At 38.6% G+C, this 21,311-nt stretch overlaps 1 protein-coding gene across 1 annotated transcript in view; it reads left to right on the forward strand.

The window, feature by feature from the left end:
* Positions 1–21,311, forward strand: part of GCH1 (GTP cyclohydrolase 1) — a 52,356-nt gene that overhangs the window by 23,723 nt on the left and 7,322 nt on the right. The window contains exons 2-3 of the mRNA XM_068545259.1: positions 2,303–2,412; positions 13,869–13,924. Coding sequence (XP_068401360.1) covers positions 2,303–2,412; positions 13,869–13,924 — 166 coding nt within the window. The remainder of the gene's footprint in view (positions 1–2,302; positions 2,413–13,868; positions 13,925–21,311) is intronic.

Consider the following 21,311-nt stretch of genomic DNA (forward strand, 5'->3'; position numbering starts at 1 on the left):
TTCTGTTGCTTTTAGTTGTCATGTGTCTTTAGTCTCCTCTAGTGTGGACAGTTCCTTAGTCTTTCCATGTCTTTTTATTTTTTAATTATTTATTTATTTTGTTGGCCACGCCGCGTGGCCTGTGGGATCTGAGCTCCCCGACCAGGGATTGAACCCAGGCCCACAGCAGTGAGAGTGCGGTGTCCTAGTCACTGGACCACCAGGAAATTCCCTCCATGTCTTTTTAAAAAGAGTTCTTGTTTAGGTATTTTGTAGAATGTCCGTCAATTTGTGTGGTGATTAGACTGCAGTTACAGATTTTGGGGAAGAATTCCAGAGAGGTGATGTGCCCTTCTCATGGTCTTATGTCAGGAGCTACATGATATCAGTATGTCTTATTACTGGTAAAGTTAACCTTAATTATTTGATTCAAGCAGTGTCTGCCAGGTTTCTCCATAGTAAATTTATTACTTTTCCTTTTCTGCAGTCTGTTCCTTAGAAGCAAATTATTGCTTTTTAAATTCTGGTGTACATCAATGTGCATGGGAACATAGTTTAGCAACTCTCTTAATCTTAATTATAGTAATAGTAATAATGTTATCTATCGCATACCCCACCTGCATATTTCTAAACACAAGTGGATTATCTCATTTAATCCTCAGGATACCTCTTTGAAGTAGATACTTTTTTCATGCCCATTTTATAGCTGAGAAGATTGAGGCACAGAGTGCCTTGCCCAAGGTTCAGCAGTTAGCAGTGGAGCCAGATGCTAACATAAGCCTAACTTGAGGGCCAGCATTTAACACGTGCCATATGGTTGTTGTCAGAGCTTAGAATGGGGATGCTCTCATTTTTTGCCAGAGAAAACAAATGAACACTTCCTATATTTGACAATTCTCTTTTGTCCTTTAAGAAAAATTTTTTTGTTTTTACTTTCAGGAAGATTCCTTGTGTGACTAAAGATTTTAGACAGCTATGCATGGCAGTAACATTACATTAAAATCATGGAGAACTCCAAGATACTTTGGGGAGCATTGAGGATCTATTTTTGGACTTCTTTCAAAAATAGGACTGAAGGTTAGGACAGAGTATTCAGAAGAGAATACTGCTTTTGGAGGAGTATTTACTTAAAGAATGGCCCTGAGCCTTCTACTCCCTGGATTTTTTTAGCCTCTCTTAACCAGGGTGTCCTGTTTATCTGTGTGTCTAAACCCCACATGTTCACTTTTGTTTACCACACTAATAACTGCTGTATTACACAGTCAAATGTGTCCCTGAATAGCCTAAATCGGGGGATGACAACTGTGGTTAAATGATAACTCAATATCTGTGAGCCTCTCTTCTGGTAGCAACGGAGCCACTGAAGGTCAGGCTGTGTGGGTGGACATTTGCACATCTTCCCTGTGCCTCACTCAGCAGCCTGCCTTTCCAAGGGGAAATAGCAGTATGTGGCTACAAAGCTCTGTTCATCTCCTCCCTTCTGTCTCATGCTGTGTAGATTGGGTATCCCCAAATCCTTGAAATCACATACCTAGATGACTTGAATGTATCTAGTCTGCCAAAGCTGTTCAGATATGAGTGCAGTTTTTAAAAATAAAGTTCTTGTTTCTAAATGTCTGTTGTAAGCCTGGCCATATATGACAGAGTCCACAGGTTAAACAAGACACTGTTCATCACCCAAAGCCAACCTGGACAGGCACACACATAGAAACTATAGAATTAACTTCCTTAGGAAGGGAGGAGGAAGGCATCTATTTAGAATGAGTCTGATGCTTGCATACAATAACTAGAAAATTTTATAAGAATAGATAATTATTTGGGGTGGTAATAACAGAGGTCAAGTTTATGGGTATCTGGACCTAGCTTCAGAAATCAGAGAGGTAAGAATTGGTTTTTTCTCAGACATAGTTTTCTACACATTTGTTATAGAGAAAGTGTTAGGTACAGGAAAATGTAAGGAAGAAAGTGAAAGTAGACCATTCCTATCACCAGAAATACCCACTCTTTTGTTTTGCATAATCTATCTCCTTTCTTCCCTCCCTCTTTTTCTCTTCCTCTTCTATGCTACAAATACATTGGTAATCCCGCATTTTTTATGTAATACCACATCATAAGGATTTCCCCCACCATTTAAAGAAAAAGGCTTTGCTAATGTGGTGGGAGAAAAATAACTAGTTTTAATTTGCATGCCATTAATATTTTAGTTAGGATTAACATTCTTATGTTGACTGTCAATTTACACGTACCTACAAGGTGTTAGCTTTTCTATTCTTTATCTTACTATAAAATTGGAAACGTTACTAAAGCAAGCCTCTGATTTCAGATGTCCTAAACGATGCTATATTTGATGAAGATCATGATGAGATGGTGATTGTCAAGGACATAGACATGTTTTCCATGTGTGAACATCATCTAGTTCCATTTGTTGGAAAGGTAAGTTTTTCTATGTTGTCTCCTAACAGTGTTTAAAAGCACAATCACAGTTTTAAAGTTAGGATAATTATGTTTTAAATTGTCACCTGCTAATTCCTAATATCCCAGATATTTAGAATTACACATAAACATTTACTCTTTATCAACCCTACTAATCTAATAGCTGGAAATTAACAAAATAAAAACAAAGTAGCAGAAGGCCCTCTGGGCAAACATTTCACAGTAAATACCATGTTAATAGGTTAAAATAATGAGATTAAAGACCATCTTTTTTTTTTTAGGTAGCTGCTGCAGGCTCTGAAAACCTTTGCCCTTTATTTTGACTTGATCCGAGATATACTTTTGTATAATATGACATGAGCAGTAATGATTGCAGAATTTCTTGTGGCAGAGGTTATAGTATTAGTGGGTTTAATTTGTTTCCAACCCTTTCTATTTTAGGAAAAATGAATCTGTGAGCTAGATAATGTTATCTAGTTTGCTGTAGTTAAACCTACTTTTGAGAACATGTGGGTTACCAAGAGTTGTCCTTTTCTCTTCCCTCCCCCCATATCATAATTTTATTTTATTTTGACTTTTTGTTAATAATTTTCAAATAGAAGACTTACAGGAAATAGTGGTATGAATATCTAAACACCCATCACCTAAATTTAATGTGTTAACATTTGCTTCATATTTTTTTGTTAAAGTATTTTTTCATTTTTTATAGAAGTGAAACGTAGAAAAATGCACAAATCATTAGGGTATTTCCTACTACCTCACAGATCAAGAACTAGAACATTATCAGTGTCCTAGAAGCTCACCTTGTGCCCCTTGTTAATCCCTAACCCATCTTGTCCCCACAGGTAACCAGTATATGGATTTGTAACATTATAGATTGATTAGTTTTGCTTGTTTTTCAGTTACTATATATAAATAGGTGGGGTCTACAGAATGTACTCTTTTGTGTTTCGCTTCTTTTGTTCCATAGTGAAAGAGTCCTTGATGTTAGGTTATTGCCTGTCATTATATTTTCATTGCTATATATAATTCCATTGTACAAACATACCACAATTTAGTCTGTTCTTGGAGGACATTTGTATTGTTTCCCCTCTCTCTCTGTTTGGGTTTTTTGGTTGTTGTTGGTGGTGGTTTTTTTGTTTTTGGCTATTACAAACAGTACTGCTACCAGCATTCTTTTGGCACACAGATGCATGCATTTCTTTTTTAAATTTTTATTTATTTTTTAATTTTCTGAAATAATTTATTTATTTATTTATTTTTAATTTATTTACCGAGCCACACAGCATGCGGGATCTCAGTTCCCTGACCAGGGATTGAACCTGGGCCACGGCAGTGAAAGCCCAGAATCCTAATCACTAGGCCACCAGGGAACTCACTAATTTATTTTTTAATTTAAGTGTAGTTGATTTACAATATTGTATTAGTCTCAGGTGTACAGTAAAGTGATTCAGCTGTATGTATGTGTGTGTGTGTGTATATATATATATGTATTTCAGGTTATTTTCTATTCTAGATTATTATAAGATATAGAATATAGTTCCCTGTGCTATACAGTAAATCCTTGTTACCTATGTATTTTATGTATAATAGTTTGTATCCTAATTTATCCCTTTCCCCTTTGGTAACCATAAGTTTGTTTTCTATGTCTATTAGTCTGTTTCTGTTTTGTCTATACATTCATTTGTATTATTTTTAAGGTTCCACATATAAGTGATATCATATGATATTTGTCTCTCTCTGTCTGACTTACTTCACTTAGTATTGTATTCTCCAGGTCAACCCACGTTGTTGCAAATGGCAATACTTTATTCTTTTTTATGGCTGAGTCACAGTCCATTGTATACATATACTGTACCTTCTTAAACCAATTGTTGATGGACACTTGGGTTGTTTCTGTGTCTTGGCTATTGTAAATAGTGCTGCTCTGAACATTGTGGTGCATGTATTTTTTTGAGTTAGAGTTTTAATCTTTTCCGGCTATATGCCCAGGAGTGGGACTGCTGGATCATATGGTAACTCTAGTTTTTGAAGGAACCTCCATAGTGGTTGCACCAACTTACATTCCCACCAACAGTGTAAGAGGGTTCCCTTTTCCCCACACCCTCTCCAGCGTTTATTATTTGTAGACTTTTTGATGATGGTCATTCTGATCAATGTGAAGTGATACCTCATTGTGGTTTTGATTTGCATTTCTCTAATAATTAACATGTTGAGCATTGTTCATGTGCCTGTTAGCCATCTGTGTGTCTTCTTTGGAGAAATGCCTATTTAGACCTTCTGCCCATTTTTTGATTGGGTTTTTTTTTTTCAATATTGAGTTGTATGACTTGCTTGTATATTTTGGATATTAACCCCTTGTCGGTCACATCGTTTGCAAATATTTTCTCCCATTAGGTAGGTTGTCTTTTTGTTTTGTTGATGGTATTCTTTGCTGTGCAAAAGCTTGTAAGTTTGATTAGGTCCCATTTGTTTATTTTTGCTTTTATTTCTTTTGAATTGGGAGACTGATCTAAGAAAATATTGCTATGACTTATGTCAGGGAATGTTTTGCCTATGTTCTCTTCTAGGAGTTTTATGGTGTCATGTCTTATATTTAGGTCTTTAAACTATTTTGGGTTTATTTTTGTGTACAGTGTGAGGGAGTGTTCTAATTTCATTGATATACATGTAGCTGTCCAGCTTTCCCAACGCCACTTTTTGAAGAGATTGTCTTTTCTCCATTGTACATTCTTGCCTCCTTTGTTGTAGATTAATTGACTATAAGTACATGGGTTTGTTTCTGGGCTTCCTGTCCTGTTCCATTGATCTGTGTGTCTGTTTTTGTGCCAATACTATGCTGTTTTGATTACTGTAGCTTTGTAGTATTGTCTGAAGTCTGGGAGAGTTATGCCTCCAGCTTTGCTCTTTTCCCTCAGGATTGCTTTGGCAATTCTAGGTCTTTTGTGGTTCCATGTAAATTTTAGTATTACTTGTTCCAATTCTGTGAAAAATGTCATGGGTATTTTGATAGGGATTGCCATTAAATCTGTGGATTGCCTGGAGTAGTATGGCCATTTTAACAATATAAATTCTTCTAATCCAAGAGGATGAGATATCTTTCCATTTCTTTGAATCATCTTCAGTTTACTTACTTTATCAATGTGTTATAGTTTTTAGCGTGTAGGTCTTTCACCTCCTTGGTTAAATTTATTCCTAGGTTTGTTTTTTTTTAATTGGATGTGATTTTAAACAGAATTTTTAAACTTTCTCTTTCTGATATTTCGTTGTTAGTGTAAATAAATGCAACAGATTTCTGTATATTAGTCTTGTATCCTGCTACCTTGCTGATTTCTTTTATTCTGATAGTTTTTGTGTGGAGTCATTAGGGTTCTCTATATAGAGAACTGTGTCATCTGCAAATAGTGACAGTTTACCTCCTTACTCCCAATTTGGGTACCTTCTCTTTTTCTTATCTGATTGCTGTGGCTCGGACTTCCAATACTATGTTGAATAGGAGTGGTGAGAGTGGGCATCATTGTCTTATTCCTGAATTTAGTGGGAAGGCTTTAAGCTTTACACTGTTGAGTATTATATTGGCTGTGGGTTTGTCTTAAATGGCTTTTATTATGTTGAGATATGTTCCCTCTATATCCACTTTGGTGAGAGTTTTTGTCGTGAGTGGATGTTGAATTTTATCAAATAATTTTTCTGCATCTATTGAGATAATCATGTGGTTTTTGTCTTTCCTTTTCTTAACGTGATGTATCACATTGATTTGTATGTTGAACCATCCTTGCAACTCTGGAATGAATCCAACTTGATCGTGTTGTATGATCCTTTTTATGTATTATTGGATTCAGTTTGCTAACATTTTGTTGAGGATTTTTGCATCTATATTCATCAAAGATATTAGCCTGTAATTTTCTTTTATTTGTAGTGTCTTTGGTTTTGGTATTAGGGTGATGGTGGCTTCCTAGAATGAATTTGAGAGTGTCTCCTCCTCTTCAGTCTTTTGGAATAGTTTGGGAAGGATAGGTGTAAGTTCTTCTTTGTATGTTTGGTAGAATTTCCCCAGTGAAGCCATCAAGTCCTGGACTGTTGTTTGCAGGGAGGTTTTGTTTTTAAATTTTTTATTACAGATTCTGTTTCACTTCTAGTAATTGGTCTGTTCAAATTATCTTTCTTCTTGGCTCAGTTTTGGCAGGCCATAGGTTTCTAGAAACTTGTCCTTTTCTTCCAGGTTGTCCAATTTGTTGGTATACAACTGTTTATAGTATTGTCTTATGATTTTTTTTTTTTTGGTATTTCCATTTCCACAGTATTGGTTGTTATTTCTCCTCTTTCACTTCTTGTATATTTGGGTCCTCTCTCTTTTCTTCTTGGTGAGCCTGGCTAGAAGTTTGTCTATTTTATCTTTTCAAAAAACCAGCTCTTGGTTTTATTGATCTTTTCTGTTTTTTTTAAATCTCTATTTTATTTATTTTCTTTCTGATCTTTCTGATTTCCTTCCTTCTGCTGACTTTGGGTTATGTTTGTTCTTCTTTTTCTAGGTGATAGGTTAGGTTGTTTGAGATTTTTCTTATTTGAGGAAATCCAGTATTGCTATGAACTTCTCTCTTAGAACTGCTTTTGCTGCATTCCATAGATTTTTGTAAGGTTGTGTTTTTATTGTTGTTTGTCACAAGGTATTTTCTGATTTCTTCTTTGATTTCATCATTGACCTATTGGGTTTTTAGTAGCATATTATTTAGCCTCCATGTGTTTTTTGTTTTGTTTTGTTTTTTCCTGTTTTTCTTTGTGGTTGATTTCTCATGTCATACCATTGTGGTCAAAAAAGATGCTTGAAATAATTTCTGTCCTCTTAAATTTGTTGAGGTTTGTTTTATGACCTAGTATATGGTCTATTCTAGAGAATGTTCCATGTGTGCTTGAAAAGAATTTTTTTTTTAATGTAATGTCCATCCTATAGATATCAGTTAAGGCCAACTGGTCTAGTGTCATTTTAGGAACTCTGTTGCCTTATTGATTTTCTGTCTGGAAGATCTATACATTGATGTCAGTGAGGTGTTAAAAGTCTCCTACTATTATTGTATTCCTGTCACTTTCTCCCTTTGTTAGTATTTTTATATATTTAGGTATTCCAGAATGGGTGCATATATGTTAATGAGTATAATATCCTCTTCTTGTATTGATCCCTTTATTATATAATGTCCTTGTCTTTCTTTATGGACTCTGTTTTAAAGTCTATTTTGTCCAGTATGAGTATTGCTACCTCTGTTTTCTTGTCATTTCTATTTGGATGAAATATCTCTTCTCATCCCTTCACTTTCAATCTGTGTGTGTATTTTGCCCTGAAGTGAGTCTCTTGTAGGCAGCTCATTTTAGTTTCTTGTCTTTTTATTGTCTGCCACTCTATGTCTTTTGACGGGAGCATTTAGTCCATTGACATTTAAAGTAATTATTGATCGGTATGTACTTATTGCCATTTGAAACCTTGTTTTCCAGTTGATTTTGTAGTTCTTCTTTGTTCATCTCTTTATGTTTTTCCTTTTGTGGTTTGATGGTTCTTTTTTATATTATGCTTGAGTTCCTTTCTTTTTTGGTTGTTGTGAATCTGTCGTATGTTTTTGATTTGTGGTTATCCTGGTTTTCAAGTATGTTGACCCATAACTATATCTACTTGCTTTAAACTGATAGTCATATCATATAAGTTTGAACATGTTCTAAAAGATCTACATTTTTATACTCTCCTTTCCCATATTTTATGGCTTTGATGTCCCATTTTACATCTTCATGTTTATTCTTTTACTGTTAATTGTAGTTATAATTGCATTTACAATTTTTTTTGATTTTTTTGCAGTGTAAATAATGTAAACATTATTTACAATGTCATCTTAGTTTCAGGTGTACAGCACAGTGATTCAGTTATTGTTTTTTAATCTATGTACTGGCTTATTTAAGTGATCTTCAATCCTTTTATATATTTGCTTTTCTTTTTTTATATATTTATTTTATTTTTGGCTGCATCAGGTCTTAGTTGTAGCATGTGGGATCTTTCATTGCGGCATGCAGTCTCTTCACTGTGGCGCTTGGGCTTCTCTGTAGTTGTGGCACACAGTCTCCAGAGCGCATAGGCTCTGTAGGTGTGGCACACAGGCTCATTAGTTGTGGAGCATGGGCTCAGTTGCCCCATGGCATGTGGGATCTTAGTTCCCTGACCAGGGATCGAACCCATGTCCCTTGCATTGGAAGGTGGATTCTTAACCACTGGACCACCAGGGAAGTCCCATATATTTGCTTTTCCTATTGTGATTTTTCCCTATCCTATAGATTTTTTTTTTAATTGAGAACATTTTTTTAAATTAATGAATTTTGGCTGCATCGGGTCTTCACTGCTGCACACAGGCTTTCTCTAGTTGTGGCGAGTGGGGGCTACTCGTTGCAGTGCGTGGGGTTCTCATTGTGGTGGCTTCTCTTTGTTGCGGAGCATGGGCTCTAGGCGTGCAGGCTTCAGTAGTTGTGGCTCACAGGCTCTAGAGCACAGGCTCAGTAGTTGTGGTGCATGGGCTTAGCTGCTCCGTGGCATGTGGGATTTTCCAAGACCAGGGCTCGAACCCGTATCCCCTGCATTGGCAGGTGGATTCTTAACCACTGCACCACCAGGGAAGTCCCCTTATAGATCCTTGCTTCTCTGCTATTTAGAGAAAACCATTCAATATTTCTTTAAGGGTAGGTTTAGTATTGCTGAATTCTTTTAGTTTTTGCTTGTCTGAGAAATTCTTTATTTCTCCTATTCTAAATTATATTCTTGCTGGGTAGAGTTGCAGGTTTTTCCCTTTCAGGACTTTGAATATATCATGCCACTTCCTTCTGGCCTGCAAAGTTTCTGCAGAGAAATCTGCTGCTAGCCTTAGGGGGGTTCCCTTGTAACTGTTTTTCTCCTGCTGCCTTTAGAATCCTTGCATCAACCTTTGCCACTTCAATTATGATATATCTTGGTCTGGGTCTGTTTGTGTTCATCTTGTTTGGAACCCTCTATCCTTCCTGTACCTGAATGTATTTCATTCTTTAGGTATGGAAAGTTTTCAGCCGTAATTTCTGATACATTTTTGATATTCTCTCTTTTCTCCTTCTGAAACCCCTGTTACGAGTTGGTTGGCACACTTTATATTATCCCATAGTTCTCATATGGTGCTTTCTTTTTTTTGTTTGTTTGTCTTTCCATCTGCTGTTCTGATTGGATGATTTCCATTATTCTATCTCTCAGATCACTTATTTGTTCTGTTTTATTGCTTCTAGATTGGTTTTTATCTTGGGAATTGAGTTGTCTAATTTTGATTGATTGCTCTATAGTTTCTAGTTCCTTGTTACAGTGATCTGCATTTCCATCTATAATCCTTTAGCATTTTTATTACCTATTTTTTAAACTTGGGGTCTAGTTGACTGGTAAAGCCTGTTTCATTATTAGTTCTTTCAGGGGATATCTCTTGTCCTTTTAATTGGGAGTAGTTCCTCTGCTTTTTCATTTTACTTAACTGTTTCTCCTAAATTCATAAAGTTAATCTACTGTGGTCTTGAAGGGCTGTTTTAACGTGGGAGTGTCCCTGTGTAGACTGTGTGAGTCCTGTATTTTTGATGCAAGGGCTGTTTTTGGTATGCATGCCAGCCGCGTCTTTCCTCAAAGTGTACTGGCCGTCATCCTCCTGATAGCGGATGTGATTGGTGGTGTGTCCAGAGCCTGAGCTGGATGTCGGGTGGGGTCTCCTCTTTGCTCCGTGGCTGTGACACACGGGGTGGGGTGTGCTCCCCAGTTGTTGGAGCAGAAGCCCAGAGGGTCAGGTTCAGTAAGGCTCCATGGCCCTTGAATGCATGCCCTGTCTCAAAGCATGTGGCTGCTGAAGCAGGTGAAGCCCACATGGTCACAGTGAACCCAGGCACCGCCCACGCAGGTGTCCGCACCTCTGCTCAGCAGCAGCCCAAGGCCATGTCCCTTTCTCCGTTGTGTTCGTCCCAGGCCTAGCTCTAGGCTGTGATGTGAAGTGGGCTGGTGCAGGGGGCCAGGGTGCGATGACTGCAGGAATCCAGGTGGTTGTGCTGCTGCCTGGGACCTGGGCTGCCTCTGTGGTGGACCTCTTCCAGGACCTATCTGCCCCAGATCTGGCACCAAGCTGTAGTGTGGGGTGAGCGGACCTGGAGTGCTCCTGGCCGGTAGTGAGCCACTGTTTACTCCTCCCCAGAGGCTGTCCACCCAAGACGTTTCTGTGGTGCCACCCAGTGTGTGTGCTGACCAAGTCCGCCATGGCTGGACTGCCCCTACCATGTGAATGCTGACAGTAGACTTTGAGGTTTGGCCCCGACCACACCCCAGGCCCTCTGGACTGTCTCTTTACAGCTAGGCTGGGTCCTCTCTCAGGACTTGTCCATCCGGGATTCAGTGCCTAAGCCCTGTGTGTACTAGCAGCACCCCTCCCAGCCCTGGCAAGCGTTTTGGACTGGAAGTGTGGCCAGGTGGGTGCCAGCGGTGCCCTCTCTCCCGATTGCTGGCCAGCCAGCTTGCGCACTCCTTGCAAGCAGAGTCCAGGCCCCTCTAGCCCCTCTGTCTATTCCAGCAAACCTCCCAGTAGGCAAGGGGGCCCCTCAGGGCTTGGGCCTGCCCCTGTGGACCTTCCCTCCTTCACAGATCCCTCCCAGGGGCACTGGTCCTGTCCTGATGCCTTTTTATTTTTTCATCCTACCTGTTTACACAGAGAACTTTCTTATAGCTTTGGTAATATAAGAAATCTGCCAGTTTCCGGTTGGTTTTCTGTATGAATTGTTCCATGTGTAGATGGATTTTTGATGTGCATGTTGGGGGAGATGAGCTCTATGTCCTCCTGCTCTGCCATCTTGATCCTCCTCTTGCATGCATTTCTATTGGAATATACCTAGGAGTGGATGTACAGGGATACAGGGTATACCTGTGTTCAACTTATTAAATACAGACTTTTAGTTTTCCAAACTGGTTGTACCAGTTTACATTTCATATACTCTCATGAGTCCTAGTCACTTCACATCCTCATCAACATTTGGCACTTTCAGTCTTTTTAAGTTTAGTATTCTGATGTGTGTGTAGTGGTATCTCTTTTTAAAACCTTTTATTACAGAAAATTTCAAACATATCTAAGAATAGGTATATTAGTATATAACGTTCCATGTTCCCATCAACCAGTTTCAACAGTTATCAGTAAAGGACCAATCTTGTTCTATATACGTCCCCCACTGGACTATTTTGAAGCAAATCCTAGATAACATTGGTTTTTTTCTATAATTTCTTCCAGCATATTTCTCTAAAAGATAAGGATTTTTTTAAGAAACTTAACTGATTTGATTATCAACCTAAAAAGTTGGCAGTAAATCCTTCAATATATTGAAGTATGTTATAGACAACACGACTCTTCATTACTAATTATTACTACCTATCTCTAAAATATTCTTACTTATCCTCAGTAGCACTACCATAGACAAAAGTAACAGTAATTCCTAAATAGCATCTAATAACTAACTGATCTTTACATGTTTCCAGGTGTCTCAGCTGTCTTGTTGGTTTAAACCAGAATCCAAATAAGGGTTACACATTTGCACTCGCATTGCATTTGGTTGTTATGCATCTTAAGTCTCTTAACCTACAATAGTCTCCTCTGCCAGCCCCACCTCCAGCCCCACCCTGATGACGTTCTTTACTGGAGAAACTAGGCCAGTTGTTCTGTAGAGTGTCTCAGTTTCTGGATTTGCTCCATTCAATCTCTGCATTTTTCTATAAACTGGATTAGATCTAAAACTTCCTAAGTTTAAGGTTAAACATATTTGACAAGTGTAGTTCATCGGGGTGCTGAGGATTCCGTGTTCCATCACATGAGGAGGCATATATGGTCTGGTAGTCCCACAACTAATGATGCTGGGCCGTGACAGCAGGGCTATGGATTTTCAGAAATGAGAGTACCTTTGAGCTCATGGCTACCTTTTATTTTAAGTGAGAATATCAGGCCCAGGAAGCTGTGAATTGTCCAAGAGGACATAGGGAGTTAGTGACTTGGCTGGGGTCAGACCCAGGAACTTGAGCCTGTACTCAGCCTCTCTCCACTATATCCTCCTACCTTCTGCTCTGATTACTTCTGTGTCTGTGTTCTTACTAACTCGGTGTTTAAACATATTGTTCAGTGATGATTGCCTAAAGTGGCCACTTACAGGAATTCCCTGGTGGTCCAGTGGTTAGGACTCCGTGCTTTCACTGCCGAGGGCCCAGGTTCGATCCCTGGTCAAGGAGCTAAGATTCCACAAGCTGCACGGCGTGGCCAAAAAAAATAAAAAGTGACCATTTAGATGACAGGATCTTCGGGAAGACTAAAAATAGTATAAACAAATAAATTATAGCTCTGTATATAAGTGTATAAATTTCAAGTGGTACTTCTGTACCTTGGTTCTATGGGAAAGTTTCAACTCTAATTTTTCTTTGAAATACCCAATGTTCAGGTGCTACTTAACTTTCTCCTTCTGCTGAGCAGGAAGGCAATGAATTGGTATTCTCAGACTCCCAAAGCATAGTGCCTAATAGATGAAAAAAAAAACAAACCCACTAATTACTCCTGGATTATTCAAGTGTACAGTAAATATTAGGTGAACAAATGCAACAAATGCTGGCAAACCATGATGCAAATGAGTTGATCATTTTATATTAGGTAAATTGATTGCCTATAAGTGACCATTTATTAATCTTTTTGGAGAACTAATATTCTCTCATACTTAACACTTGGCTGAAAGACATGTAACTTCTTCATATTAGATATTAATCAGTGCTTTTTAAGATTATAGAAATGGCTTTGCCTTATAGGAGGTCCTACAAGAACTTAGGTCTTAGGATCCAGATTCTTTCTGAGTCACAACTTGTAGCTGTGTCCTTTTCTTCCTGTCAGGAGGATGGTGTTCTCTAGCAGCTTAGAAATGGGACTGCCCAGGATGGCAAAGATCACAGAGACCCTGTTTCTGTGCAACAGGGCAAGATTTTTAAGGCCACCATGATGTGTAGAATGGCAATATTTATACTTACAGTTTCAGCCATTTAAAGGAGGTTTTCTTAGCTACATTTTAATGTTGCTGTGGGATAATTAGCACTTTCCTGAGAAAGTTTCCCCTCAACAGAGGAAAGATTTTAAGAATTGCATCAAGAGTTTAACTTCACCAGGAAATACCACGACTGTACTTCAAATTTGTCATTTTATTAATAGTCATTCTAATTTTCCTTTTACTTAATTTATGTGATTTTTTAACTGCTTATGTAAGTGCTTCATTTTCTATGTCTTAAAGCTTCTAGATGTTTTAAAACTATGATGTTTTCATTGTGTTGAACTGCATTGTAAGTATACTGTATTATGTTTCCTTTCGTCACAAAGAAGTACTGTGTTTTCACTTAGCTCATGATTTCTGTCTCTTCTCTGAAGGTCCATATCGGTTATCTTCCTAACAAGCAAGTTCTTGGCCTCAGCAAACTTGCTAGGTAAGTATGACTGTGTAGTGAATAAGATGACAGGTTTATAGGACCTGCCCCTACATGGTGAGAATCTTATCAGGCTTTGTCTCTTGATCAGTGTGGATCTAACTTGGAAGGTACATTCCAACTTACTTCATAGTTGCAGAGACAATATATAGACAATAAGTATAGTCTAAGACAGACTAAGACGACCTGAAAACACAAATGCCCTTTCCTTCTCGCTCCCCTATTGCCTGCCTTCCTTCTCCACCTCCCACCTGCACATCCTTGAAGCCTTACCTCACACTTCTCTCAGTAGAGCCTTCGCTGACTGGAGAGGACCTGAGGGTGCATTCAGCTCAGCCCCCATTCTTTAAGGGTGGTTTATCTAACTGCGGGGGAGAGGAAACCGGCACAGAGGTCTAGCTGCACTGCACTTTGAAGTGGGGGCCTCAACCCTGCCTTCCACTGTACCTGGGTACCTCCACACATCTCTGCATCCTGTAGGGCCAGTTGGTTCACATCTGGTTCCGTTGCTTCTACAGACCCAAGACCATGCCTTCCTTGGCTTTTTCAGTTTTTTTTTTTTTTCCCCCTCAGCTCTGTTCTGGGACAATACTAACTCTCTCTTTATTTCTCTTTCTGCTACAGTCTTTTTTCATTCTTTATCCTGTGGGTGCTGGCCTTTGCTACCATTTTTGAGTTTTAGGAAAAAGTGGTGATATATACAAGCATGGTCTCCTGTGTTTAACTAGAAGTCAGACTGAGGGTCAGTGTTCATATATCTCTGACAGGGACAATAAACTACTGGGGACTAGACCTAAATACCCTTGTGTGTAGTTTCCTTGTATAGAGTTAGCGAGTTGTGGGTGATGGGGAAATATTGGGAGGTGTATGTGTTAAAGGAGAGTGAAAATGAAGGAGTAGGTAATGAAATGCCGTCAAGAGTCCCCCTCCTTCTAAAAATAAGCCAAGCTAAGTTTGGATAACTTGATTGAGGTGAAAGTGGAATAAACATACCTTTGTGACCAACTGACTATCTGTGGCTCTGATATGTTCCTGCTTCTTCTCCACTTAGACAATCCTGAAATGGTGGTCCAGATCGTTTTCAATTCTGTGTTGGACTCTGTAAACACCACCCCTGCAATCTGATGCCTGCTCTCCACAGCTGTTCTTTTTACTTTGTTTTCACTTCCACTTTCTTACTCATTTCTTCTAGGGATTAAGGAGAAAGTAGGTAGAAGAGAGAAATTTAATTTCCCTAGTTTCTGACTAGTTTCCCTAGTTTTATTCCTACTCGGCAATCTCACTACCAGGCAGGACTACTTGGTACCATGAAAGGATGTTATTACATCATAACTATAATTGCTTCACTGCAATCAGGCTCTTAAGACAAATACGCAAACATGTTGGTGCCTTTCAGTGATCTGTACCCAATGGCGGTGCCAAGGAGTGGCTGAAAAATAGTATTGGTGGTGATGGGGGTAATCAACCTTATTATCATTTCTATCAGCAACCTCCTCTCCAATAACTTACTCCCAAGCGATAAAGTTATATCAGCTGAATACAAGTGTCTTTATTATAATTGATTATTCTTACTGTTTTATAATACATAGTCTAAGATCAGCAGGCTTGCTGTGCAAACATAGCTGTAGGCTCACTCCCATGGTTCCCTCTCTTCCAGCAAGATTGCCAATCCTACACCTTATATAGAAATCCTGGCACTGCTCCTGCCTGTATCAGACTGCCCATGTGTGAAAGGTGTAGCATAGACAGTTTTCGTATTATAAAAAGCTTGGCAGACCACACTAGGCCATGGTCTTAATGTAAGCAGTCTTCTCTAGAAGACCACACTATGTAGGCCATGGGTAACACTTTATAGAAATGGATTTGAGAGTGATCTAGTGAGATCTTGGAAAAAGTGGTGACTTGGAGGTAGAAGGGAATAGTCTTTGGTTATTTCCTTTCCTAGTGAAAGGAAAAGCTCTCCAATAATTAAGCTTTTATGAACAATACAAAGGAGTTAATTATTAGCATGGGGATTTGTCCTTACACTAATAGGATTAAAACGTAAGAAAAATAAATGGAGCAGTAAACCAAAGAACTGAACTCAGATATTTTGTAAAAATTTTGAATAAAGGGTCTATTAAATGAAACAGGAGACTAAGGTATTATCCAACTTCTTATTCCTTATGAGAAGTTGGAATATTTAGGGAATGAAGAGGAATAAATAAGGCTAAATGTCTTAGCAAAACTTCACTGCTCATTTTAATCTTGTATGTGAAGTTTGTTATATGCTTGCCTTTAAACGAATGACCTTTCAGTGCCAGGGAAGTCAAATATCAAACAGTAAAGCTTTAAGTAACAAGAAAATGCCAAAAGTGAGTTGATCTGGTTTAACTCTAGTAGAATTCTAGAGTGAATTTAGTTTGAATAGAAATTCCTTCTGTTGCTGAAAATCCATTGAACATGTATTCATTTTCTTGAATTAGAAAATTGAGTGAACACAATTAAATCTTGAATATAGAATTGTAGTGCCTCAGGTAGCCATGGTTCAACTGTTGGGCACCTACTGTGAAAGGACAATGTGCCAGGTATCGTGGCCGCTAGAGAGAAGTAGGACAGAGCCACTGCCCTCAAGGAGAGCAGACAGAACTCGGCAGCAGGTGCCACAGACGTGCCTGGTTAGGAGGTCTGAGTTCAGAGAAGCCAAGATGGCGGTGGCCTGGCAGGACTGAGGAGACCCAGAGGTAGAGGGCTGAACAGAAGAGAAATTCCTGTAGGTATAGTGAATGCATAAACAAAGGCAAATCAGAGGGTAGGAGCAAGGCATCTTCCAGTGGATGGGGAGCAGGTTGATTGATAAAAGAGATTTAGGCAGAGGTGACTGGGAGATAGTTAACAAGGGTAGATTAGATCACAAAGGGAACATTAGATTACAAAGGGAACATTGTTTTCCTGTTTCTCTATGCTATAAAAGTAACATACCAGTTAAACTGAAATACAAGTGAGTGAGTAAAGGGAAAACTTTTCTTTCCTATTTCCATTCCCCACTAGAGATCTTTCACTGTCCTCCTGGAAGATGTCAACGCAAGCACGAACATGTAGCCTTAAAACTACTAGCTAAACAAGGCAAAAGGGGATCATACCCTACATTCTATACTACTCTTTTTTTAAAACTTAACATACCTTGAAATTCCTTGGACATCTTTTAGTCTAAAAAAGTTCCTTTTAATGGCTACATAGTATTTCTTTAATATAATTCATTTAACCAGTCTTTGATATAAGTATAGCCTACAGTTTGAGACTACTGTCAAAAATGGGAAAAAGAAGAACTTTGGTGAACACGTTCTTACCTATTTCCTTACTTTGAGTCTAACATTGGAGTAGGATTTGCTGGGTTAAGGGTAGCTAAATTTTTGATATTACCAAATTGCTCTCCAGAAAAGATCATACTGGTCTATGCTCTAATAATAAGATTAAAGGTGTGTGTTTCTCTACCCTTTTGCCAACACTGGCAAACATTGAAGAGTGTGAAACCCAAACAGGTAAGTAAAAAATGGTACCCGTTGTTTTAATTTGCATTTAATCAGGTGAGGCTGAATTTTTTTCAGGAACTTCCTGCTCTTAGTCTTGGCTAATTTTTCCATTGGGTTGCTTGTCTTTTTATTACTGATCTGTATGAGCTCTCTGAATATTAAAGCTGCAAATAATTTTTCCAGGCTTGTCATTTGTCTGTTTTCTAGTAGTATTTTTCATGAAGTTTAAAACTTATGTAGCCATAAACTCATGTTTTGGGGGGTTATTTTTATGGCTTTATTTTTATATTTAGATCTTTGCTTCATCTGGAAATGTATTTTGGGGCAAGGAGTAAGGGGGAGTCCATCCATTGCTGTTGTATGCTCACTGACCCCCTGTAACACCTCCACTTCCCTCGCATCACCACCATGCTGCCTTCTTGCTATCCTCGCTGCCACTCTCTGGGCCTTCATGTTCCTCCTGGATTATGTGTTAAATTCCTAACTCCTGTCCTCTCATCTCTTAGGATCCTTAAATCTGCTCTCATATGCTGCTAGGATGTTCTTTCTCAAGTGTGGATTTGACCATGCTGCCCCTTCGCAGCTCCATAGCTTTTAATAAAGTTCAAGCTTCTTACCTTAGCTGACAAGTCCCACTGTGATCTGGCTCTATTTCTTGCTCTTCTTCCACTTTTTGCTCTAGCCACACTTGAGAATTTGCAGCCCAGTGTCAAGTCTAGCTTGTCAAGTTATATGAAGGCATCAGGAATACTTCTGAGGTTTGCAAGGGTTAAATTATACCATCCATGGGTTCTTCCTGCAAAAGTATCACCAGATTACTTTCCCAGTTGCCAGAGGAGGAAGAGGAGAGAAAGCATAATGCAAGAGAAAACAGAGGATCGAGCACAGATGTTATAAGACCAGTGAGTAGGCTATGTAAATAAGCTGTCCGCTGGGTTAAATCTAGTCTCCAACCGTGTCCCCCTTTTAAAATAATAAAATGTTAATAAAAATCAAGGCAAAATTTGTCAAAGGGGATAAAGTGAGTCCTCTTATTTTGAGAAGGTTGTATAATAAAAGTGGTCATGAATCTTCATCAAATGGGTTCAAAACAAAACATGAACTGGCTGAAATGCATAGAGAAACTGACAAACCTGGAAGGAGTAGGAACACTAATTACCTCTCAGTCTTTAAAGTGGACAAAAAGGATATACACAGCAGAGTAATAGAATTTTGGCCAAAAGGTAAGCTTAAACTTAAGAAAATTGAACAGGCTGTTGTGTAACAAGAAAACTAGAAATTCAAGATTAAAAACCCAACTATTTAGAAGTCAAAATTCTAAAAAAATTCCTTAGACATGATAAAAAATCATGATGCTAACACTATATAAATTGTATACAATCTTTACTACAAAGCCATTCTTTGGAACTAACACCAACCCTCCCCAAACTCTTCCAAAAGATTTAAGAGGAACCCTTCCAGACTCATTTCAAGACATTATCCTGATACCAAACCAGACAAGGCCACTACAAGAAGAAAATTACAAGCCAATACCCCTGATTAATATAGATGCAAAAATCCACAATATATTAGCAAACTGAAATCAGTAATTCATTAAGAGGATCACACACTATGATCAAGTGGGATTTATTCCAGGGATGCAAGGATGGTTCAACATTTGCAAACCAATCAATGTGATACACCACACTAACAAAATGAAGGATAAAATCATATCTCATTAGATGTAGAAAAGCATTTGACAAAATTCAATATCCATTCATGATAAAAACTCAGAGTAGAAAGGCAACCTACCTCATTGCCTGTGTAATAAAGGCTATATATGACAAGCCCACAGCTAACATCTTACTCAATGGTGACAAGCTGAAAGCATAAAAATCTATCATAAGTTGCTTATAAGTCTGAGAGAGTAATTCTATTTAGAAATGAGGGGTTATATAACTAAGAATATGCTTTAAAAACTTTAAAAAACAGGTTAAAGAAAAAGATGGACAAGAATGAAGCAAGCATTAGAAAACCTGGATCAGCTAGTAACCGTTAGAAAAAGTCAAATTAATGTTGGGAGAGGGGTGGAGGGGAAGGGGCTGGACCCAGTCAATTTACTAGGCATTCTTTCAAATTTCTAAGTAACCACTAGTTTTCATGTTGTGTAAGTAATTCAAGAGTAATTCATGGAAAAACCTGAAAAGCTATACAATTAATTAGATGAAGCTGTCTGTCCCTGATAACAAAGCCTGATAAAGCTGTTAATTATAGACTACCCTCAATTATGAGTAGTCATAAAAATCCTAAATAGCAAAAAACCTACTTTGGTAGGCTACAAGTACTGTTTTCATCATCCAAGGAGCTTCACTTCAAGAATACAAAAATAGGTTACATTAAAATTTGAGAACTACTGATTCCAAGAGTATGGTAAACTAGATTGTCATGATATCTTGGTATAGCATACTAAGATATAATGTGTATTAACATTTCACACATTGGGGGAAATATGAAGCAGTTATTGTAAGAATCCACAGGAATTACCCAGCACTGGGGCCAAAGTCAGGGTTTTGTCCTCCCTATTCTCCCCTAAATATTCTGGGGAGAGCAGGAAGAACCACCCCTAGGCACATAGTCACTCAGGTGTGGGGTCAGAATTCACATTACCTGTGTGGTCCTCAAAAAACCCAAGGAAATCATTTAAGATGTCACTAAGGAGGTAGCCTTCTAGCACCTAGCAGAAACAAGTGAGTGTTTGGATACTTTTATCCAGGCTTCAAAGAATTCCCACAAATGTTCCTAAGAGCATGTGTTCACTGAAAGTAAAAGAAAGTCACCATGAGCCAGATTCAGCTAAAACAATTGGTCAAATAGGGCAGATACCAGAGTTATCAGATACAGAATATACAAGTGTGTTAGAAGAATAAGAGTACTGAAAGTTTGACAAAGGGGCAAGAAACTTTCAGAATTAGCTAGGCAGATTGGAAAAGGAACCAAATATAACTTGTAGGAAGAAAAGATGTGATAATGGAATCCAAAGTCCAGTACACTCACATCAAACAGATTTGGCACAGCTGAAAATGAGTTAACCCGAAGAAAGGTCTGAAGAAACTGCATGGAATACAACACAGACAGGTGGGAAGTATGAATGAGAGTGTAAGACATGGAAGACTAAGAAGGTATAATATGCCGTTCATTGAAATTCCTGGGGCTAAGAGGCAATGGGGTAGGTGTAGTATTAGAGAAGTTAACAGCTGAGATGTTTCCAGAGCACATGCAGCCTATCAGTCTTCAGATTCAGGAAGCCTAATGGATCCCAAACAGGACAAATGAAATTAAATCCCCGTCTAGACACAACATAGGCAAGAGTGCACATACTCAAATACCATAAAAGCAGCCACACAGAAAAGTGTTACCTACAAGGTAATAGCAATTAGACTGACCATTGATTTGCCTATGGCAGTATTGAAAGGCAGATAAATGTCAGTGTCAAACTAGAATTCTATTCCCAATAAGTACCTCTCAGCAAGTTATCTTGACAGATGAGGGCAAAATAAAGTTTTTTTTTAAATTCAGTGACGCTATATGTTGGGCTGCACCTTACAGGCCTGCAAGCCCTGTAGTTGCCCAGCCTCAAAACTGAAGAAAGAACCTAGAAACATCCACAGTTTAGTGGACAGAGGGATCTTCCTAGTCCGAAGAAAGGTCCTGGAGTGACACCTCACCGTGCTCGGCAACAACCTTCGCTACTCGGGGTAGAAGGCTACCACTTATAGGGGAAATTGATGTCAGGTTGGCTCATCAGTTACCAGGGAAACTGGCGGCTAGGGCAGGGGGCAAGCACAAAGGCGGTAACTGATGAAGCCCTATAACTAGGAGGATTGGATAGTCACGTG

The sequence above is a fragment of the Eschrichtius robustus genome, chromosome 1 (assembly GCF_028021215.1).
Source record: "Eschrichtius robustus isolate mEscRob2 chromosome 1, mEscRob2.pri, whole genome shotgun sequence".
Taxonomy (NCBI): Eukaryota; Metazoa; Chordata; class Mammalia; order Artiodactyla; family Eschrichtiidae; genus Eschrichtius; species Eschrichtius robustus.